General features: G+C 43.5%; 1 protein-coding gene across 2 annotated transcripts in view; it reads left to right on the top strand.

The window, feature by feature from the left end:
- Positions 1-24,341, top strand: part of ttbk1a (tau tubulin kinase 1a) — a 42,349-nt gene that overhangs the window by 14,120 nt on the left and 3,888 nt on the right. For both annotated transcript variants that reach the window (XM_070972585.1, XM_070972593.1), the window contains exons 7-14: positions 4,314-4,379; positions 4,487-4,579; positions 5,469-5,594; positions 5,676-5,830; positions 6,389-6,599; positions 7,225-7,397; positions 8,623-8,963; positions 9,770-9,951. In XM_070972585.1, coding sequence (XP_070828686.1) covers positions 4,314-4,379; positions 4,487-4,579; positions 5,469-5,594; positions 5,676-5,830; positions 6,389-6,599; positions 7,225-7,397; positions 8,623-8,963; positions 9,770-9,951 — 1,347 coding nt within the window. The remainder of the gene's footprint in view (positions 1-4,313; positions 4,380-4,486; positions 4,580-5,468; positions 5,595-5,675; positions 5,831-6,388; positions 6,600-7,224; positions 7,398-8,622; positions 8,964-9,769; positions 9,952-24,341) is intronic.

The following is a 24,341-nucleotide window of genomic DNA, read 5'->3' as shown; positions in this document are numbered from 1 at the left end:
TTAAGACAAAGATTTGAGTCATATTTATGTTTTAATTTTGTCTTTGAAATCAAATGTTATTTGTTGTCATAAGACATGAACATTTATTTGGATTATTTCCCCATTTTTTAATCGATATTTTCTTAATTTCAATACATTTTTTTCTTTTTTTTCTTTGTTTTTTTGGCACCAATGTTCTTCTGTATCCTCTGTTACTGTTAGCTTTATTTTCTTCTGCTGTTTTTATGCTTCAGTTTTTCTTTGAGCTGCTTAAAAAATGAGTGAATAACGAAAATACACCATCAGACAGACGGGCGTGTTTGCTGCATTGCAGCACATCAGCTCAATAGATCAGCCTGTAGTCTGTTAGAGGCCTGATGGCAGTGATCAATAAGCACTAATTACATATTATTGATGTGATTGGATGATATTAATGCAGCAGTTTAGCAGATGGCGATGCTGCCTGAGGGGATTTTTTTAGATCTGAAGGCTTGAAGGAAAAAACTTTTATTGTGAAAGAATGCGTCCAGATGTTTTGATTGGTGGACAGTCAGTAATCAGCCTCTCTCTCTCTCTCTCTCTCTCTCTCTCTCTCTCTCTCTCTCTCTCTCTCTCTCTCTCTCTCTGCTCTCATTGGTTTGTAAAGTCTCTCTATCAGACTGAACTGTGAGCTATTTTTAGACCAGTGAGGATGTGAGCTGCCTCCATTTACTGTGAACTCCTCCTCCTCCTCTCATCTCCTCTGCCTCTCATCTTCTCTTCCTCTTCCTCCTCCTCTTCTCTTTCTCATCCCCTTCCTCCTCCTCCTCCTGCCCTCTCCCCCCTCCTCCCCCTCTCCTCTCCTCTTCATCCTCCTCCTCCTCTCTGCTCCTCCTGCAGTGTTGCAGCAGTGAGATGAATATTTGATGCTCCTGCATGCGTCAGTGGGCAAGAGACCCCAGGCTCTCCCCCTCTCTCTCTCTCTACCTCTCCACCGCTCTTCATTCTGCTGCCTCTCCTCTTCCTCTCCTTCCCCCATCTCTCTCTCTCACACACACATGCAGAGTGGCATCATCTGATCAAACAGGAAGTCCATCCAGCTGACGTCTGCATAGAGTCTGCATCAGGTCCCATGACTGGCTTTATTCACAGTAGTAGTACCTGCAATATTCACAGTACCTGCAGTATTCACAGTATCTGCAGTATTCAAAGTACCTGCAGTATTCACAGTATCTGCAGTATTAGTACCTGCAGTGTTGACAGTACCTGCAGCATCCAGAACAAAGACAATGGTCATAACTGGCCTGGTTGTTCTGGGCAGCAGGATGTTGTGGATGGTTCTGTTTTCCAGACTCGTCAGCAGACACTCGAATGTGTCTCCAGGTGACTGTCCTTTAGAGACGTTCACTTTAAGCTCAGTGCAGCCGGTGTGGAGCACAGGGGGCATCATGGATCATTGTCCTGTCGCTGGCTGATATTTTTCGGGTAGGACGGGCCTAATGGGTTCGTCGAATGAGGAAACTTCCCCCACGTCCTCCTGATTCGCTTTCATAGCTTAGTTTTAAGAGAAGAAGCAGTAAAACACCTCAGTTCACTTCAGACAGACTCAGTCCCAGACCAGCTAGTGGAGATTTAGCAGCTACAGAGCAGATGTTTCCCTCAGGAGGTGGAGGAGAACAAACACAGAGCTAAAAGAGAGAGAAGACTGGACTGATGTCCATCAGGCTGCAGTTTTTATCAAACTTTGCTTTGAGGAAAATAAATAAATTAGATTTTAAATCTCGTTGGTTTTTCGTCCACCGTGCTGGCTGGTTTTCCTCTTCCTCACTGGCTCATTGTAGCACTTTAGCTCCACCAACTTTCAGTCAGTGTCGAATTTTTCCTCCACAGGAATCAGACTCAGTTTTCATTTTTCTCTTTTTGACCTCAGATCTCAGACTTTGTGTCAGGATGAATCTGACTGATCGTCTGTCACTTCTCTTATTATAATCTCACGTGTTGTTTAAAATGAACTTAAAACATGGCTGAATACCTTGAGAACGCTGATGAATTGCTGCACTTTTACTTTGACAGCAGTCACCTGAGTGACAGTTTGTGATGTTCGGTCTGTATTGATCACCAATCATCAGTTCTTTTATCAGTGTGTGAACTTTCACTTGTTTTATTTCATCGTTTTCTGTTTCAGTCTTGTTTGTGTTTTTCTTACAGTTCCTTTGGACTTATGATTTTGACCTGCATGCCTCCCGTTTCTCCATCATCTCCATGGTTACCCAGGGATGTGAGTGGTTTCTATAGCAACAGAGGGGTCACAGCCGCATCACCAGCCAACCTCTGAGGTGTAGTTATTCACCGTCAAAGGTCAAAGTTCAAACACTTTGGTGCATCACAATAACTTTAATACGTTTCACAGCGTCAAGAGTCACGTTCACGTGTCTGGAGGGACAAGAGACAAACGTGGTTTCTGTCCATGCGTCGACAGAGACTTCAGCCACCTCTAAATCTGTTGCTAGGAAACATCTGTAGCGCCATCCCATCAAGAAAAATCGCTATGGAAACACAAAGTCACTGCAGCATCACAAGCTAGCATAGCTACGAAATATTAATCTCAGTCAGTAGTTTGAATGCAGTTAGTAATGAGGAAACATCGGCTCACGCTAACGTAGCTGATTGGATTTAGTCAATTAGTTTCATCAATTAGCGTCATGTTTCGAAACTACAAGTATTTTGTGAAATTTAAGTTAAAATCTTTCCAGTTTACAATATTATGAAACAGCATTTTAGTGAAATATCAGGTCAGATGTGTCGACCATATTTCATGTAAAGGGTCAGATATTAGCGAGCTAATGTTAGCTTCAATCAGCAGAGTAAAGGCTTTAATAACAGGGTTTATTCTGAGGTGAAGAGGAGCTGCAGAAGCAGCATTTCAGAAGAAGAGAAGATCAATGTTGATCCGAGTGTCAAACATGATGATGGGATCAATCAGTGGACACTAAAGGTCAGAGGTCAAAGGAAAGTGAGAGATAATGCTGCAGTCAAGAATTATGTTCTTTATTGTTCTACGTCAGAGAAACTCGTCATGAAAACTGCAGCTTTCAGTTTCTGCTGCTGAAGAACAAATCTATTCTACGATTGGCTGAAAGGTTCAGCCCTCAGAGAGTACTAACGATATCTACAATACTACCACAACTACTACGACCAATACGACTTCTTTAGTAACGGGCTGAACTGATGATGTTAAAGCAGGTGAAGCTCCATCAGAAACCAAATGACTAAGATTAGTGTTCAGATTAATAAACAGGTAACACGACTCCTGCTGATGATGTCACACACACCTGCAGCTGCTGGTCAGGAAGTGAAGATGAAGGCTGACGGCAGGTGAGGTGATGACATGATGAAGAAATGTCTCGATACGTTAGAGTGTTAAAGAAAAAGAAAAGCTCAGTCGATCAGTTCAGTTTCAGTGACTCACCTGAACTCACAGTACGTCCAAACATCTGCCGCCTGTCTCCCGGTTGTCATGGGAACCTGGACATCATATTCTGCTCACCACACATTTCTGAGTAATATCACCATGGAAACCAGGCCCCGTGGTGATGATGGCAGCTGGCGGTGCAGCGTGACCCTCTGCTGATGTTTGTCTTTATTTGGTTCTTTTGCTTTTGATTTGTTGTTTCCATCAGAAACATGACTCAGCGTCTGTCTGCAGCTCAGCGCCACCTTCTGTTTCCATTCAGTCAAAAACAAAATGTTTGGTCTCTAGAGGCCGTAAACGCGCTCACAGCTGCCTTTTCTCATCATCGCAGAGTAATTACATCATCACAATCGACTCTGTTTATAATGTCATGAAACCGGAGCAGCACCGTGCCGCTTTGAGCCAGCCGGGTCTCCGCAAACAAAACACCTCATGAATCTAAATGTTAAAAGTTCTGGTGTCTGTCCAGGAAGTGGAGTGCAGGTGACAGGTGAGGCGGCAGGTGACCGCTGACGATTGGCAGCTGTGGTGACCTTTAAGCTTTAACAGCGTGTTTCTGTGAGTCTGTTGATGCTGTTCGGTTCACGAGCTGCACAGAAACATCAGTTAAAGTTGTTTTTTTATGGAAACCCTGCTCGGCTGGCATTGTGCTGGTTAGCTTTTGGAGCACTGTTTCTGTAAGATCAGCAGATTAAAGTTTACCTTAAAATATTGGTGACAGCAGCCTGAGGCGATGACAGCCGGACATCTGAACGCCTCACTGCCGCCTCAGCTGCTTGTTCGATGTAGACTCTAACTTTCATTGTGTTTCATTAGCAGCAGTCTGAAGTGTAGAAACTTCAGGACGAAGTTTGTCCACTAACTTGCTTCGTCTTGTGTTCAGCCGAGAACCGTGGCGGGCTTCAGGGGGACGGTCCGGTATGCTTCAGTCAACGCTCATAAGAACAAGGTGAGTGCTGTTCGTGGTCAGACATTCAGGCGGCGATCATATTGGTCCTTTTTTTCTGATGATCAACCTGCAGCTACGATATGCTAACAGTGTGTCTGTTCCTCCAGGAAATGGGTCGCCATGACGACCTGTGGTCATTGTTCTACATGTTGGTGGAGTTCGCTGTTGGACAGTTGCCATGGCGAAAGATCAAAGATAAGGTCAGACCTGAGCAGCAAACACAATGTGTCACGATGACAACAATACGATTACCAGAAGAATTCAGGCTAATAATACAGTTCAGGGTTAGCCTGTGAAGTTAGCCTGTGGCGTTGGCCTGTGATGTTAGCCTGTGAAGTTAGCCTGTGACATTAGCCTGTGATGTTAGCCTGTGCCTTTAGCCTGTGACATTAGCCTGTGATGTTAGCCTGTGATGTTAGCCTGTGAACACCCACTGAATAAAAAAGACCAGATTCTGTTTGTTTACACTAATCAGTGACAGAACAGTCTCCATCTCTGCAGCCTTGTGGAGCCTATTAGCCTCTTTTAGCTCCTGGTTTTGGTTTCGTGACACATTTCCTGTCTGCTTCAGACTCATGGTCTCAATCAGCAGCAGTTTAATCAAGCCGCAATTCACCTGCTGAGCACCAAGCAACAGACAGACACAATTAGCAACTAGCTGTTGAACATTTAGCAATTTGCCTCTAAAGAGCAGATATTTCCCTCAGGATCTGGAGGAGACCAAAAACAGAGCTAAGAGAGAGGGAGCAGTGGACTGACGTTCATCACAAACACGACTCCACACCAAACATCATGTTGTTTCTTTCTACATCCAGCAGCTGCAGAACAACAGTTTGAGCTGACAGCTACTTTAAAGAATGATAATACGTCAGATGTTTGGTCTACAGCTTGTTTCAAAAATCAGTGGATGCAGGTTTCAGTGTTGTCATGATCACTTTGGATGATAGAAGAAATTTACTCCTCTTAAACCATTGAGTCAGAAAGTTGATGGTCATTGAGGCTATTTGGCTGATGAGCATCAGCTGTTTCATATTTCAAAGCTGTGAGGAAAAATCTGCAGCTGTAAGTGATTTTTGGTGTTTTTTTCAGGAGCAAGTCGGTCAGATTAAAGAGCGTTATGACCATCGGATGCTGCTCAAACACATGCCTTCAGAGTTTAACATCTTCCTGGACCATGTCCTGGCCCTGGACTACTACACCAAACCAGACTACCAGGTACACACTGCACAGTAAGCAGAGCAGTCCTGGTTCAGGACCGTAGTCCAGATTCATGAGTCCGCCTTTTGTTCTGTGCAGCTGCTCATGTCGGTGTTTGAGAACAGCATGAAGGAGCGAATCATCACCGAGAATGAACCATTCGATTGGGAGAAGGGAGGAGGCGATGTCACGCTGTCCACCAGTGCCTCCACCCAACCACAGCACAACACCCGACCCACAGCCGCCATGGTGGGGTAAGAACCAAACCAGCAGCTGTATGAGAGCCACTTTGTACATCCTAAACCCGACCAGGAGACAAGAGTCAGCTTTGATGCTTTTGACTCAGAGATCTTTGGTGTCAGATCATTCTGGATTAACATACCACTGGTTTTGCTTTTGTATTATCCTTCAGGACACGTCAGACTTCACTGTACTGTTACTGCACAAAACTACCAAAATGAGACCAAAAACTGCTACCTGTTTCCAGTCTTTATGCTAAGCTAAGATAATCACGTCTTGACTCCACCTCTGTACATATATTTGACAAAATGTTGAACAAATGATGGAATCTGTGTCACCAGAGAGCATCATGGGATTGGCCAACACCATGTGTCTGTGCTGTCTGTGGCGATTACACGAGGAAGTCTTAATTTTTTTAGAGTCCATCAGTCTGAACTAACTTTGCTCAGAACTTTAAGAGCTTCATTCACATTTAGCACATTCAAAGCTCCGAATGACGTTACGTTGCGTTAATTACATATTCATCCCAAAACAAATTGTATTTTTTAATTCATTTTCTTCTCTGTCTGCAGAGCCATCGTGACGCCGGTTCCTGGTGATCTTCAGCGGGAGAACACCGACGACGTTCTGCAGGACGAACATCTCAGCGATCAGGAGAACGCCCCCCCGGCCCCGCCCAGCCGGCCCCCCGGTGACACGGGGGTCCCTCATGCCGGGGAGCCCGGAGAGACCTGGGAGGACACAGACTTCAACCGTAACAGACTCAGGATCAGCCTGAACAAGGTTTGAATGGAGCGAGGAATCTTTTTATGAGTACATGTAATGAGTACATTTATTCAAGAACTGTACTGAAGTACACAGTTGAGGTATTTGTAGTTTGTAGAGTCATTTAGTTTTTTTGACACATGATGGTAAAAGAAGGTGAAAATCTGCATTTTGACCACTTGCGACGTCATTTTGGTCAGTCAGTGGATGTGACAGAACAGTATAGGTTAACCACTGAGCCCTCAAACGTTTCCTCTGACCTCAGATCAGTCGGTACAAAGCTTCTTATGTTGTTTTTCACTTGTTTATTTATCTCTGACTTAATCTGATTTTATTTTCAATTCCTGTGTTTTTCAATGTTTCATTGGAGTTGAAGGAAAATTGAAAGCATTTCTCTTGTTGAATCGTCTGATTGGAGGTTAAAGGATGACGACTCTACAAACAAAATGTACCGACATAAGTGCTTCTTTGAGATGAGCGCAGATTTTTGTAGAAACGTCGTTATTGACTCTTTTGACTCTTTTTTGATTCTTTTGCCTCTAGAATTTGCTCCATCTAAAATAAACTGTTATTTTATGTTGTGTTTTGTGTTGACATGTCTTTTGTGTTGGACCAATAAACATCACTTCCTGTCCCTCCTCAGGGGGCACAGGAGGAGGAGGCGGGTCGGGGGGCGTGTCCAGTGTCGCCAGTTCGAGGTGGAGTCCCGGAATCACCGACAGGTCAGGGTCGGTCCTTACGGTACCGCCGGGTCAACAGCCCCGAATCTGACCGCCTGTCTGCTGCTGAGGGCCGGGCCGACGCCTACGGACAGAGGTGACCTGGAACATCAGAAAGCTCCAGAGCTCTCATTTTGCAATTAGTTTCACATTGTGAGAAATGGCCAGGGTCAGTATAACGAAGTGTTGAAGCTCACCTAACCAGGTGAATTTGAATTTATAGCACCCATTTAAAATGTACCTGTTTGGACTTGGTGTTGCTGCTTGCAGCTTCCTCGAGAACCGCTCATCCAAACCACTTCACGCTCAACACAGCAAAATCCTGAGCAATACACCCACCGTGACCCAAAGCTGGGTCCTCTAGCAATGCTAGAGTGTCAGCAGAGTACACGTTTTCAGTGAAGTCAAAGCCCCATTCACTGTCTATGGATAAGCCTTAGATATCACACACTTACTGCAGCTTGAAGAGATGTTGTTCCCTGGACTGAGCAGGCAAACTGCATCCAGAGTCCGTCAAGTATGACCAAGACGGGAGATCTGCAAATGCAACATAACCATAATGGCAAACACTATTTCCAGGAGCAGAAGCTTTTATTCCAACAGTTACATCACTGATATTTGAAGTGTTTGACTTTAGTGAAACAAAATGTCAAACTTAGAAGACTTACAATGTAAACTCTAAATTCCACTGTAGCTGATCGCGGCCTTTTGAGACAATGCTTGCCGTTCCACCAGGTGTACCTCTATGAGTTTTGGAAGTGTCAGTGGTGGCCAGGTGGACCTGTTTAGTAATTAGACCCCTGCTTTGAAAGGACTTGATCTTTTAACTTTTTGAAAGGTGATTGTTCAAACGTCATTTTAATGGTCAACATTTAGACATCTGAAAGAATTGAAACTGACTTTTTGCTTATGAAGACTTGACCCAGACTCGCCCAAGGTGACTTGAGACTTCCTTTAACACGGTGTGTGATATGACTTGGGTTTGCCTTTATTGACTTGAGACTTGACTTGGGATTCTTTGAGCTGACTTGATCTGGACTTGTGCTCATTGACTTGAGAATTGCCTTTCATCAGTTGACTTCAGACTTGGCCTGAGACTTACTGTGACACGACTTGAACTCGCCATCAGACTTGAGAGTCTTGAGACATATCTTGACCTGTTCTTGTCTTGACTTGGTTTTGCCCTCACGTAGTTTAGACTTGACTCTGACTTGTTTCGATTGGCTCGGGTGATGAATTCAAACAGCTGTGGAAGTTGATGTTATAGTCAAGTCACATTCCCATATTTTCTGTCTCTTCATGTCTTTCTGTGTGTCATCCAGGTCTAGGATGGACATCCTTGGTTCTCCGTCTCGTCACGTCTACTCCTCCCAGCCGGCTCAGATGCTGTCGGTTGACCCTGGTTGCCGCGGTGACCGTCAGGTCAGTGGCCGTCAGGAGGTGTCGGTGGCATCCGTCGACCAGGAGGCGCACAGTAATGCCTTCATCCGCTCCGTCCCGCTGGCCGAGGAGGAGGACTTTGACAGCAAAGAGTGGGTGATCATCGACAAAGAGGCAGAGCTGCGAGACTTCCAGCCAACCACGTCAGGAACCACCGACGAGGAGCCCGAGGAGCTCCGCCCCCTGGAGGAGCAGGAGGAGAGGAGGAGGCTCAGGGCTGGAGGTAGGAGCTTCTGTACACACCTGAAATGACAAGGTCCCAAGAAACACCAAATGGTCTTTCAGGAGTAGAGGTGAAAGCATTTAGATTCAGAAAGTGGACGTAGGTTCAATGAAATGCTAAAGAGGTGGAGGAGTCGAGTTGACTGGACCAGTTGGGAACCACTGATCCATAGAAACATGTTTCTGATCATATTTTTGATGTACCTTCATGCTGCTGTAGAAACTGAATCTCCAACTTTTCTTGAAGCCCAACAGTCAATATTCACCAGATTCATCACATTTATGTCTCTGACTGGAGGCCAGCTTGAGTTGTAGCACCCAGTTTGGCCTTCCAGCACATTTTACAGTGTAAAGGTTGGAGAGATGTCCTGTAATCACAGTGTCTCAGGTGGGATCATGTTCTTTTGAAGGTATCATACCTGTACCACACCCATATTGCTATTTCTACACCTGGATTTTTCCTCTTTTGATGGCACTAGGCTAACAGTTTCCCCCTGCTTCCAATCTTTATGCTAACAAGTCCTGTACTGGACACAAAGAGATGAAACTGATGTCCTGCAGAAACATCAGACTGTGGAGGATTTCAGTTCCTGTAACAGTAGTATCATTTCAACAAACCATCCTTCAACTTTTCATCGTGGCAAAGACTAATGTTCGACATGCTGTTACAAATTATATTAGATTGATTAGGTAGCCAACACAAAAGCCCTCAGACTTATGTGAAATTAAGGGTTAATTTCCTTGTAAATCAGCGTCAGTGCATCAGACCTCAGTCTGTAACTGTGGTTAATATCTTGTTTCCTGCAGGAGGAGAGCTGGTGGTTCGTCCAAAGACCCACACCAGGGAGAGCAGCCGAGGGATGCTAACACTAACGGAGGAGGAGGCATCGAGGAGGAGTGGCGGGAGCCCCGCCCAGTCACCCTGTCACTCACTGCCATCAGGACGCCCCCGCCGAAGAGAGTCAGAGCCCATTGGACCTCAAAGACCGGTAAGAGACCCAGCCAGCCAATCAGAGGAGAGCTCAGCTCTCTGGTGGCACATTGGCGGGCAGATTAGGAAGTGGGCGGCTGCAGCACAGACTCACCTCGCCAGTGACAAGCTATTATACCAGACACTGTCACAGGGAGGTGCTGTGCAGGCACTGCTGCTCCTCATTTCTCTGTCCGTCAACATGCAGCTTAAAGGACAAATCCAGCACCGCTGCAGGTTCTGCTCATTTCCAGTTCTCCCATCTGTGGCTTCCATCAGTGTTACTGATTCCTCAGAGGTTCAGCCTGAACTTTAGATGCACTGAGCCGAGCACATTTCTCTCCAGCTCTGTGAACGGCGAACAGAAAATGTCCCATCCATATGTTGGACATTTGAGACAAGATTTCCATCATGACTTGAGCAGATTCACACGTTTTGATGCAGTGGGACGATGAGTCAGCTGTCTTCACACTGTTTGGGCCAGTTTGTCTAAACAGGAAATGAGCTGTTCACAGAGTTTGACATGAAGGGTTTCCTCCTCTGCATGTCAGCTCCAGGGCTGCCTGTCAGTATTTCCTCTTGTCACTCATCAGAGTCCGAACTGAAAACCATGTTTTCCGAAACAAACTACAAGAGCTGACGCTTTAAATCCAGTCTGGATTTAAAGCGTCAGCTTTTAGTCTGTTTTCTACCTGCTTACCATCCAGTCATGATGGGGTGGTAGGCAGGTAGGTAAACCTGGGCAGGTCACCACTGTATCTCATGGCTGAGACAGTCACACCTGTGGCTGATTCACAGTCTGTAGGCCACCTGACCTAGATGTGCAAACCAGGTACAGGTAGAGAGCTCCACACAGCCAACAGGTAAACTGTCCAAGCTGCGCTCTCAGGAGGTCTCTGAGCTATAGTACATAGTACACACACTGTAGATACTACATATACTGCAGATACCACAGATACTACAGAGATATTATGGGGATACTGCAGAGATACTGCAGATACAGCTGAATCAGTGCTCAGAAAGTACTGAGGTTTGGTCCTAAACACCAAAGGTTGATGGTTTTTGGTGAATTCATCAGGAGACAAAACATCATCAGTGCTGTCATGAGGTCATGAGCAAAGTGTGTGGACTCGTGCTGGAACTGTCCTTTAAAGATGTCTCATTGAAGACATGCAGACGGACTCCTGCAGGAGTCCTGCAGGAGTCCATCTGCAGGTTTACGGCGGCACCGTCCTGCAGCCAAACATCTGTCACAAGCAGTCGTGGTGTTGAACCAGCAGCAGCCAAAGATCCTCTGATAGATTCAGTCTTCACTTCAGGCTGAGGTGAACCTCTGCTGACGTTCAGATGTTCTCCACATGAGGTTTGTAGTACATGTACTGCACAGCAGGAACGTCTGCAGTACCTCGTGTGTTAAGGTCACAGAAACAAATCAATTCATGACAAATGTTTCAGATACAAAGATGCTGCATGACAGCATGAAGAAAGTCTCTACAGCAGAAAATTAAGAGAAAATAAGATCTTATCTTATCGTAAACCTGCAGTTAACTGCTGTCCTGCAGCATCACCTATGGACAGTAAGATGTGAACGCTGCAGAAAAGCGAGACACGATCATGTTGTTAGCATTCAGCAGCAGCATATCCCATGAGCCTCAGCTGTGGATGTGCTGTCAAAGCCTCCTGGGAGTTGAAGTTGATGACTTTTGTTAAAATGTGAAGGTGTTCAGATTTCTTCTTAAAATGTGGACAGAAAACTTCAGAACAGAACTTCAGCTCACAGATGCTAAAGGATTCGCTTTACTGCTCAGAGTGAGCTGGGAAGATTCACGTTGCTGTTGTGTTGAGCTGGGAGTAGATTATCTTAGCTTAGCATACAGACCAGAAACAGGGCAAAACAGAGGGCTAAAGCTCAATAACGAACAAGAATTTATGTTTTATCATGTATTTTAAATCAAACACAAATAGAAGAACACAGTAGAGTCAGTCTTTCCAGGTGTCCAGTCTTTATGCTAAGCTAAGCTAACTAGCTACTGGCTTCATATATACTGAGCAGACATGAGAGTGGAATCAGTGTGAATGTCCAGCTCAGAGAGAGTTTGACAGCCTCAGCTGGTTCGCAGACTGAAGTGAAGTGTCCGACATCTCTGTTGGGTCAGTTGGTTGAGATCTGGTTTCCACCGTCACCATCAGCTTCACGTTGACCCGACGGTGTCGATGGTTCGATTCTTCCTCGACTGTCTGTGACACATGAAAATGAGTTTTGATCGTCCGGCTGTGAACGGAGTCACTGCAGCAGAGCTGAAATCTTTTCCATCTCTTTGCTTTCACCATTGACTTTCCTTTGGGCCATCATTTTATTCTGAAGGGGTGAATGGGAAACAGCAGCTGTTCGACTCGACCTGCAGCCGTGATGTTTCTTGATGATGTTTCATCTTCTGTTGTTCTGCTGTGTTTTCTCATGTTCTCTGACACATTAGAGCCAAAGTGACACCAGCTGGTTCTACACTCACACACACACACACACACACACACACACACACACACACACACACACACAGTTGTGGTAATTGGTGAACGAGTGGAAGTTTACTGAATACAAACCAGATTAAAAAACAGCTCAGGATCCCAGAGATTAACGTCCATGTTGGACGAATCGGCATGTCCAGCCAGCGTTCAGCGTGGGGGGATGTAAGGGTGTGGACGGGTGGAAGACAGGCAGAGGATGGGTTGAGGACAGGTGGACAGTCTGTGTTTCATGCACCAGTTTGTGAGAAATCTTTTTATTAACTGTTCACTGTTTTTCCAACACTAACCTGAAATGCTGTAGTTTCTGAACGCTGAACCTTTACCTCACCTGTAGTTTATTTTCTGGAACCATAATCTTTCCCTCACTCACCCAAAATGAAGAGTGAGCGTCTGAAAAACGGTTGGACGTAATCAAACGTTGTCACCGAGAGTTGGGATGATAAAGAGTCTCTTTTCGGTGATTTGTTGATGATGTGGAGGGGCTCTAACATTTTGAGTGAGGTGGAAAGCAGCTGCTCGTCTGGAGTGTTGGGTCTCTGAGGGTTCAAGAGTCTGAACGGACAACAATGAAGACAACAATGAATAAAACTGGACTGAAGGGAAACTCTGCTTCAACCAGTCCAGCATTCCAGCAGAACCCCGATCCAGGACTGGCCACTCACAGGCCAGGATCAGGGTCATGATGGAAGGCTGGACTTCAGTCACTCAGAGGTTCATAAAATGTTAAAGATGTGAAAATACGACCGTTCTGATTCCAGCTGTCTGAGCCTCCAGCACCTCTCAGCCCGAGTCATTCAGGTTTTTCTTACTTTCTAAATTTTCCTGCGTAGTTTTTCTCCAGTTAAAAAAGTTGCTAAGAGGGTTTTGTAGCACAGGGTGATTTTGTAGCTACGACGTTCTGGAAGAAGATGGCGGTGCTGCAATTATGACGATGGAATCAGAATCAGATATACTTTATTGAAGCCGTCACCGGCAGACGTTTTGGTTCATCTTGACAGTTTACTGTTTAAGTGTCGCTTCCCTTTGCTTTTCATTTCCTCACTACAAGACCAAAAACTTCACTTCCCATCAGTGAATAATCACACTTTTGGATTGAGGTTAAATAAGTGGAAATGAGGCTGTTGATGAACGTCTTGTGATTGTGTCCAGCAAGTCTGTCCAGTTCTCGGTGAGTGTTCACAGCTTGTTTGGGTTTTGAAGCTTTTATTGGGAATCAGCCGGCTGCACTGACCTCAGTGTTTGATCGTTTTCATGTCATGAAGCAGCAGTCAAACGTGTCAGGAAGCTGCCGCTGTCCTCAGATCAGCTGCAAGGTGGAATATTTAGATTTGTGTTTGGTGATCGAACAACGCTCGAAGGTTTTCTTCATGTGAACCTGATGAACTTCCTGTCAGTGTTCAGAGGTTTCTGGTTTCTCGCGTGCTGAGACGATGAAGTTGTCAGCTGTTGATAATGAATCCGTCAGTCTGCCGCAGAGTGAGTCTGGATGGTTCATGTGTCAAAGATGCCTCACAGAGAGTCAGCTGTGGTGTGAATGTTCGGAGCTCTATGTTAAAATCCAAACTGTGGTCTGAGAGTCTACAGTCCAAAAGAAAAGCAGAAACTTTCTGTTGTTTGTCATGAATACGCCATGTCAACAACACAAGTCCAACAGAATCATTCAGAAACACTCAGCCATCATTAAACACACCTGGATCACCTGAACACGACAACGACTGACAAAAACAAGACGCCATGTTTGATGACTGTCAGCAGAAAGTGACAGTCAAACCTCAACAACATCAAACTGAAGTGTGTTTGGGCAAATTAACACAAAGGCCTTGAAGTCCCAAAAGGTAATTTTCCTGGAAATATAATAAACAATAACATATAATCTTTCAGGACTTCTGGGCCTCCATAAGTTAAAGATAAAGTAGTAAAGTAGTGAAAAGAAAGGAATAAATGAATACTGAAACACTAATAGTTATAAATATATATAATAATATATAATTTGTAATATACGGTTTGTTTTTCAGGTTCAGATGCTCTAAACACAAAAGTTTCAGTACAAATATTTTAAAAAGAAGAATTTCTGACAAACACTTTTAAAAAAAATTTAAGCAGCATCACTTTGTTATGGAGGACCAAACCTGACTAATGTGGGGAAAAAAATGTCAAATAAAATTGGTCACTTAATGTGAACAGTATTCAAAGTGGCAGCAGCGCCCCCAACAGGCTGCAGTGCACATTACAGCCACAGTATGAATGAACAATATAATCAGATTAAATCATTTATACTGATCTGCTCTTTGAGTTTCACCTGTAGTGGAAGTGAAAACATCAAAAGATCACTGAGTCATTAAAAGGCGAAGGGTTCTTCCTCTGGAGAGTCGGAATGAGATCAGGACATTTCATGACATCATTTTTTTTTCTGTGTGTGATTGTGGACTTCTTGTGAAGTTTTTATAGAGGAAAGGTCAGGGGTCACTGGAGTCATTAGGTTTCACCTCTGGGGAGTCTGAATATGCACAACTGGTTTCATGAAAGTGAATGTGGAATCACTGAGCTTAACATTTATTTCACATTTTATTTTCACCTCAGGAGTTAGATTTATTTCCCTTCAGCAGGATTTTTCCATGTGTGCGATGATTTATTGATTCTTTTCTTAGTTTCTTTTTCTTCAGTTCTACTTTTATGTGACCATTAATTTATCCGTGCACTCATTTATGTCTTTAATAGTGAGTCAGGTTTGGTCTTCCATACTTGGTGGCTGCTGTTTCCAGGCTGGACGTTATCACATCTTCTCTGATGTTTCACTTCATCCGCAGTGTGACGTCTTTCGTCCTATCAGCCTCATCTGCGCTGAAACGTGTGCACAAATCCGTGAATAGTGAAATTTTAGCTTCGATCTTCTTTATTTGTCGCCGCTAGACTCCAACCATCGAGGACTGCCATTCTCTTTTTTACTCCTCTCCAACTCCCCCCCACCCCTCCACATAACTACTGATGCCTTTGCCCCCAACCTATCGCTTTAAAAGTACACAGTATGTCGAGTTTGACTCACCTGAGGAGACAGAGAAAAGAGCGAGGGTGCCATTGGGACAACAGAAGAAGAAATAAAGTGATGTTTCGGGGTAAGCACAGTTTAGGAATAGTCCTTTACCTCTGTTCTCTCACTCAGTTTCTGTTCCTCCTCTTCCTTTTCCTTCTGTTCAGACATATTTCCTACCTTTGTTACCTCCGTCGTGTGTCTGTGTTTTGTGTGCTTGATGACTTCATCTCTCTTTTGTGTTCCCTGTTTCTTTTTGCATCTCCAGTCGTCATCTTTCCTTCAGAAGTCAAAAGCTCAAAGTGTCAGCTGTCCAGGCTCAGACTGTTGTAGACTAGTGAGATTCAGTATGTGCAGTGTTCGTGCTGGTGACTTTGTGTCCTTTTAAAGTGCTTCTCTGTGGAGGAAAATATTTTCATCAACACTTCTGCAGCTAGAGGGATGCTAGTCTGACCAATCTGGCAACCCACTCAGCTAACAGCCTATTGGCTCCACTGACCTTTAAGTTTTAGCTTGTAATTAGACAGTATCTGACAGCTGTAACTGTAGACAGAGTGCCAGATTTACACCAACACTCCCTCAGCTTCTCTCCCCAAGCTCCTCCCCTCGCAACCTTTGACCAATCAGCCGACGGCTTTAGATGTGCGAGAGCGCCAATCGGCTCTCTCCTGTCTAACGTCTGGTCGGGGAGAGGAAGGAGACGAGGGCAGGAAGTCAAATCAGTGTTGGGACGTAGCCATAGGAAAATATTAATGAAAGCATTTATTTTTACAAAGAGTCTGTTTCCGCTCATTAACTTCCCACCCCTCCCTGTCTCTGATTGGTTTGTCTGCAGTTGGAAGAGGACAGGCATCAAACACGGCCCAATCAGCTGAGGAGGCTGGCCTCCTACGTCTTCTCCTCCTCCACCCTGGAGACGGAGCAGTATCCCCACGGAGGAGGCAGCTTCATCCAGAGAAGCCGCTCGGCTGAGAGCAGCCCCGCCCACATGACCGCCGCCACTGCCTCGGCCCGGCGGCGGCACGCCGGCACGCTACCGACACCCGGCAGCCCACGGAGCAGACACTCGGTCCTGAACGTGTCGAGGACGCAACTGCAGCAGATGTTAGCCAAGCTCATGAACAAAAACAGCAGCTGAGAGGACTGAGAGACGGACTCAGAACACACACACACACACACACACACACACACACACACACACACACGTGACATGACACACACACACACACATGACATGATGTGCACGCGCACACACACGACATGACGCGCACGCACACGTGACATGACACGCACACACACACATGACATGATGTGCACGCACACACACGTCGCATAATGCTCACACACACGCACACACACGAAGCCCACACACGCACACACACGACACATATATGCAGAGTCTGTCAAACCATTCTTAGACCCCCCCCGGCCCCCCACCTTCACCCACACTGCAGATCACCTGCTGGGGAAGTGAACTATTATTTCATTATTGATTAATCTGTACATCTATTTGATTCCTCCTCAGTAAAATGTCAATAAATCCTAAAATCATTTGTCTTCAGTTGAAGCCATGAGACGTGAGCTGAAGGGAATCAAACAGCTGATATCAGATCAGTCTTTTGCTGGTATGGTTTCCTTCAGAGCAACTCTGCATATACAAACACACACATGAACACACACAAACACACAAACACGATACACACACACGAAACTGAGAGCCAGATAATAACCATAACAAGCCATATTACTGGCACACAGCAGCACACACACGCACACGTAGCTCTACCAAGCAGAGGAGCAGAAGAAGAAGAAGAACGTGCTGACGACAGGAAATGTTTTCCATGCAATAAACTCTGAGAAGCCTCTCTGCAAACGTTACGCCGCCAACGCAAACTGGAGGAAATAACGCGAACGTGTTTGCTTGTTGTTTCTGTGAAGACAAGCAGAGCGAAGCAGCAAGGCTGCTGACAGACTGTTAAGCTTTTCAGTATTTGTGCTTTTACTTTTGATTTTCTGCTTCTCCTGCTAACGTGAAGGAGCGATCGTCGAGGAATGCAGGTCGTCCCGGCGATCAAGTTTTTGCACCAAGACTTTGGAGTCGACGTTTTCCCTCCGTTCATCCCGCACACCGAGCAATACGCCAACCACACGTCTTCACCGACACAAAACCAGTGATCCCAACGTGTCGCTCAGAGTCCAGCTTCATTAAATGTTGTGTTTGATGAGAGAAGTGCGAGTTTTGTTTGTGAAAAGCTTTTCTGAACGGTAATAACTGATCCATCACTTCCATCTCAAGTCAAAGCCGTTAGGACAGAAACTGTCACTGTGCCGGGCTCAGGGTGGAGGTACGGTGGCCCTGAAGTGCAAATATTTCACAAACAAAAAAAACAGCAACGTTTATAAAAAACAAATGACACAATGACATTTCATAAAACCACGAAATAAAACCACAGAGCATTTCAAGAAATAACATCATAGCAGAGCAGAAAACAAATGATCAGTGTTCATTTTACAGAAATGTGTCACAAAACATATTAAAAATAACAAAAACATGATGAATAGAAAGAAAACTAATTAACAGGAAGACAAACAAAAGAAAACAACCTGACAATTTGTTTCCTGAAAATCGCAAAAATTTAATTCAGCTGCTTATTTTAATTTCTGATTCATGTCCTGAAATGTTTAATTAAAAAAAAAAAAATGAAAAAATCTTTTTAAGAAATGTATTTTGCTGTGAAGCAAGGAAACGGACACAACTGTCACCATTTAAAGCACCCGGAGGTCAATGTGATGCCTTTTTAACAGAAATGTTTTTGATTGGTGGAGACGTCAAATGTCCAGGAGCTGTTGAACATAGAGCATCATGGGAAATCAGATACATCACACTTTTACTGGCTTTCATTGGTGAATAATAGAAAAGTTTCACAGAAATATTTTTTCCGTCGTTTGTCGTGTGATTGTTGCTTCTCTTGTTTGAGTAGTTGTGGTGCTGATAAATTCTTTCTTATTTATTTGGAGATTATGACTTCATTTTCTCTTCTTCTTTACATCTTTGCTGCTCTGTCCACCATATTGGTCCAGACTGAAATATTTCATCATCCTTTACATTGTTATAAGATTCGTTGCAGGTGTTCATGGTCCACAGAGGACAAATCCTACTGGCTTTGATTATTCTTGATTTTTCCTCTGGCGCCACCATGAGGTCGATATTTGTGGTTCTGAGTGAAATTGTCTTGGACCGATGATGATTCCTGGAGTATTTATCCTAATAATCCTCCAACTTTTCATCAGACCAACATTTTAATGTGTCCAACACTTTGTTTTATGACCAAACACCTGCAGAACCAACAACATTCCTATCAGCCTCAACTGGACTGTGTGTTTGCTGCTAATTAGCTAATGTTAGCATGCTAACAAGCTAAACTAAAATAGTGAATATGGCAAACATTAAACCAGCTAAACATCAGCATGTTAGCATTGTCATTGTGAGCATGCTAGCATGCTGATGTTAGCATTTAGCTAACAGAAGTGCTGTGTCTGTGTACAGCCTCACAAAGTCTCTTAACCGTGTTTTAGCCTTTTTGGCGATCTCTATCCTGACATCAGGATTTATTGATCAGGTTATCTGTAGATGTCAAAAACAGTTTAGTATTGATCTGGACTTATATGTGTCTTTGTCACAATAACAGGTTTCTGTACTTCCTGCTCTGTCCGAATCCATTACTACATGGAGGCACTTTCTCAAGATAATGAGACACTGAAGTCATAATCTCAAGATAACGAACTCTTTCAGAAACCAAAGCCGGTCAAAGTTTCAGAAGGATCTTGAACGTCTGAACCTCAAACCTGCATCGCTTGACGTCGGCTGTTGCGTTCTGGTTAAATCAGTTCTTCCTGAGAACGAGGTCGATCCTGTTTCATTTGCTGTCAGTGGGTTTGTTTTATATTGGGTTTTTTTAGTTGGTGGAGATACTGTAAGATGAGTGTTGAACTCTTGTTGGTTGGGGTTGTTGTTCGTGGGCTTGTTGAAGGTCGACTGTCTGATGAAGAGCTGTAAAGGTGACTTGATGAGTCTTCTTCCCCTTTGGTTGTCTGTGAAGTCATTCTGTCTCTTTGTAAATGTCAGTGAGCCCAGAAAGACTTGTCGCTTCATCGTGTGTTGAAATCCATTCTGATCTCTGGTCAGCTGTTCCTGACATCTTGTGTTTGGATTGCCATCTTATTCCCATCGTGCTTCCTCGTCCATCACTTTTTTTCTGACCGCTGGACTTCACTTTTGCACTTTATGACCGAGAAGGGGGGGGGGGGGGGGCAAGTCAGGGGTCTCATTATATGGATGCAAAACACAGATGCAATAAGTGAAATGTGTGATGTTCTAACAAAAAAGAGACTTATTTTCATGGAATTTGTGGTGGTTTTCAGATCAAGCCATCAGTTTTTCGCTGGTTTTTCCTTCTGCCAGGCAGCTGGTTTGGGTTCAGGTCACTTCTATAAAAACCAACCTACAGAAAATAAAGATGGATTTAATATATTAGCTGCGATGGATTATCAACGTTAAATTTGAAGTCTCTGCACGTTGATTTCTACAGAAATGAGCTGAAAACTGTAACTGCCTTAAAGGAAGGAATGAAATCTCTCTGACGGAAGATTTGAAAAATGGTGATGAGGAATAAAAAGTAATCAATATGATGAAATAAACAAAAACCACCACTATAATCCCATAATGGCTCCAGTAGAGAAGAACTAGGAGTGTCTTATTTTACAGCACAGAGCGCCATTTTCTCCATTTCACAAGCAATGAGATAAAATAACGGTACAGTCAGAGACGGGTGTATCGTAAGGGCATGCATAGTAAATGTAGCCAGATGAAACAAGCTGGACACTGCTGTGTTATTTTTTAGTTTTAGTAAAAATTTGTTATGGTGTCTCCTTTTAAAATGGTTGTTCCTCATACATTGTTTGAAATGTAGTCAAACACAAAAAAATGTATTTTGGTGGTTTAGTTGGTGGGAGAGTGTGAGCAGCCAACACCCAGCAGTCAGGAGGAAACACCACCAGATCTTACATCACTGACAAAGCTGTGAAAATCAACCTTCCAACAAGTACTTTGGTCACAGAGTTGAAGTATCAGAGAAGGTGGAAAAGATTAGTTGAAAAGATGTTAATATTTTGAAGGACGTTCAGGTTTGGCTCTCTTAGTTAAGTTAAAGAGATTTTGACGTCCGGACATTGATTGTGTTGAAAATGTTCTTCCAACAGCTGCAGAAGTGCTGTGTCCCAATTCCGGACTCGAGTCAGTTCGATTTGTTTTAAAAGAAATTAGATCACGTCACCCAGTGGCTGTTTAGCACAAAAACTGGTCCTAGAAAATCAATATCACTGGTTTGATCAAATGTAGCTTCAGAAAGTCTGTTCAGAGGATCATAGCCTCCAACTGTCATCAGTTAGAATCACCGTCCACAGGGGACGTTGATTGGTTCTTTAGTCCATATGCTAAGAACAAGAAGAGCCATCAAAACAAAGACAACAGAGAGTGTGACCAACGCTGAATTGATGTGTTTGAGCAGATGTGTCACCTCAGGATTTCTCGTCATGTTGGAGGTGGAGGTACTCGAGGTTTGACAGGTAAATTCCTCCAGTAGATCTCAGACGATAGTTTCCACTTTGGATGAGACGTTTGTCTTTCAGAAGAATGTCTATGAACATTTTTGAGGTAGTTCTTGGTTGCTGGTCCCTGCTGTGGTACCAATGAGTCATTGGAGCGGTTGAGTGTTGAGTTGTGAAACCTGTTTGATATTCGGCTGCTAACGTCTTACCAAAGCAGCGCTCTGTGATACCTTACCTCGAATGTCAAACAGCATTCTTTGAAGTCTGAGTGTCTTGAAGATGTTCAGAGATGTTTTGGAATAGACTTCAAAAATCTGGCTACACAACACGAGCTAGGACAGCCATTTTGTGCAATGAAAGCCAGGCGGTTGCTTTCTCAGTGTGTTAAAGGGCTACATTAACTAAATATGCACCACTTGCTGTTTCATTAAGCTTGAGGCATTAGCGTTAGCTCAGTCTGAGCAGGAGGTGTCCCTTCGTGCCGAGGCTCATCACAGCTCCAGTCTGACGAGGAGTTTGTTTTCATGCTGCTTCATGCTGAGTTCAGGACGTCCAGCCCGTTTTATATTTAGTATTTAGCATAGCATTACACTACAACCACTTAGAGAATGTATGAAGTGGACTAGCTGCTAACTCTGAACTTTATTTTGCACGCCTGCAAAATGATTCACCTACCGTACAAGATTGTCACTGTTACATGTTAATGTTTTGTCCTGTGTCACCATGAACGCAGTGCACATTCACCGAAGAGCAGGTGGTAGAAAGCTGAGAGTGTGCTCATTCTGCTGCGACACACTGAGTTTGAAACAACAACCTGCAGCATAGTTTACCGACCGTCGCCACTCTTTGCATGAGATCTGCTGTTTGTACGACATGCACCTCTGACTGTAAAATGACTGAAAACAGCACTGTACTGTAATTACAACAAAACACAGTGAATATACACCTCTGACTGAAAAACATCTGTGATTTTTTGTAAATAATTTACACCGCTAATAGAGGGGATACTCACGGATCAGAGCTGTTAGTCCGGAGCTGATGTGAACAAGACAAGAAGCAGCTGGAGCCTTTTTCAATCCTGATAGTCACAGAATCCATAACGTTCATCAGATCTTTCATGTTGCAGCGCAGATGTGATCATTCACATCCAGTGTTTTGTTTGTAATTCCCTTTGGTTTTGAATTAATTTGATTCCACACGTTTGTTGCAGCTCAGTGTCACAACAACAAAACTAACATGAAACTGTTCAACATAAACAATCTGCAGGAACAACAGGCAAAACTAAAATTAGATTTAAAAGAGCCTGAAATTGTCTTTGTCTTGTAAGGCGGGCAGTACACTCCAAACAAAATGCTGTGAGCAAATACTTGTACTGCGACTACAACTATTGATGAAGTACAAAATAAAAAAATTAACATGTAGTGAAATTACAGCGGTCTGCTGTGTTCGCTAACGGGCCTTTTTGGTTGTAAGAATACGTCAGCTTTCATCTTGTTTGGAGTGTCGTGTCACTCTAACTGCTGTGACTCGTGTTCTTCACACTGAAAGATGTAAATGTTCACTCGGTTTGAGTTGATTTAAGCAAAAAAAAAAAAAAAAATTTAATGTACTCAAAAATGATTTCCAGAGAACCAAAAAATGTATTCCAGTTCTGTTGATGAGAAATCCCTGATATGCAGAGGTGCAGTATTTAGATGTGATAGTAAACAGTAGTACTGCATCGTACTCAAACTAAAGATTAGGCTACTTTTCCTAGCCCCAGTTTTCATGAAGGTTTTTATTAATAGTAAAAATTACATTTCCATCACATCAACATACTGTGACTTTAAAGCCTTTATGTCCTTAGACTTTCGTCAAACCTGATGAGTGCAGATTTAGCAGAAACTGTTAAAGCTGTTAAGTTTCACAAACCTTTTTCACAGACACAAAATATTTATACCTCATGAATCACACAATAATTATATAAATGTAAAAAAATGGTATTATGCTCCTCTCATACATTTTATTACATATTTGATATGTTTGTGCTGATCTTTATGGAATAACAGGGTGATATTGTACAGATAACGTGTCTGTAGAGAGAGCTAAGCTGCATAGTGTCTTTAGAGCTGAGCACTTGTCTCCATGTTAGCTTTGTTTGGACTGTATGCTACATTCACCACAATCAGATCAATGTGGACCTCGAGTGTCACTAATGGTTCATTCAAAGGACCGTTCAGATATTTTAAGACATCCATATTTGTTCCAGCTGTGTGTCCAGTACAGAGAGGAGGTGGAGATGTTTAGCCTAGCTTAGCACAAATACTGGAAGCAGGGGGAAACTGCTAGCTTAGCTCCATGTACCTTTACAGAAATCTCACCAGCTAACAAGCTAGTCAGCAGTCCATTGTGTCGTCCGCTGGTTTAGGACAGAGATCAAACTGTTCTTTGAGTTCAGGACTTCAGAGATGTTGGTTTCAGTCACAGCTCGCAGCAGTTGTTGGTTAGCTCCATTGCTAACTGCTGCTAAAACCACAATGTGTGATTTTTACATTTGTTTTTGTCTTTTTCACTTTAGTAAACAAAATACAACATAACTGACATGGACGAGTTATTCAAAAGTGGATTTTATCATCTTTAATTTAGCTAGGCTCATGTTTTTAGCATGCTTCTAGTCTCTGCTAAGCTAGGCTCAATGTATGTATTGACTGGGCACTCAGAAGTGAAGCTGCTATCAATCTACCAATATTTTTTTCTATTTCCACATCTGTTTATTAAACAATACACAACATAAATCAGGCAGTGTCAGCCTTGTTGGTGCTAGGCTAGCAGGTCACTCCCTGCTTCCGGTCTTTGTGTTGAAATAAGATGGACATATCCTGACCTGTTGAAATTGTGTGTCCAGTACAGTTGACATCTAACAAAAACCAGATAGCGTCATAAAATGTGTGAATGTTCCTTCAGAGTTTTTGCAATAACAGCAGTTTGTGTTGTTGAGTGAAGAGGATTGAAGAGCTCACAGTGTTGGTTCGGTGTGATGATCCGTGAGTGTCTTTCACATGTATAATAATACAGTTACGTTTTTTTTCTATCACTATATGATTGTACAGTACTGCTTGTATAATTTACAGGTAAAGCATGTATTTTAAACTTTTTGTAAATCCAAATGATGACTGTGTACATATATACAGAAATGTAGAAAGTAATTAGGTTTGCAGTTAATCTCTAATAGCATGACAATTAGCGGGGTTTAGTATGTATGTACAGGC

The sequence above is a fragment of the Chaetodon trifascialis genome, chromosome 2 (assembly GCF_039877785.1).
Source record: "Chaetodon trifascialis isolate fChaTrf1 chromosome 2, fChaTrf1.hap1, whole genome shotgun sequence".
In the NCBI taxonomy this organism is placed as follows: domain Eukaryota; kingdom Metazoa; phylum Chordata; class Actinopteri; order Chaetodontiformes; family Chaetodontidae; genus Chaetodon; species Chaetodon trifascialis.
The sequence above is the reverse complement of the archived record's forward strand: the minus strand, read 5'-3'. Positions and strand labels throughout refer to the sequence as shown.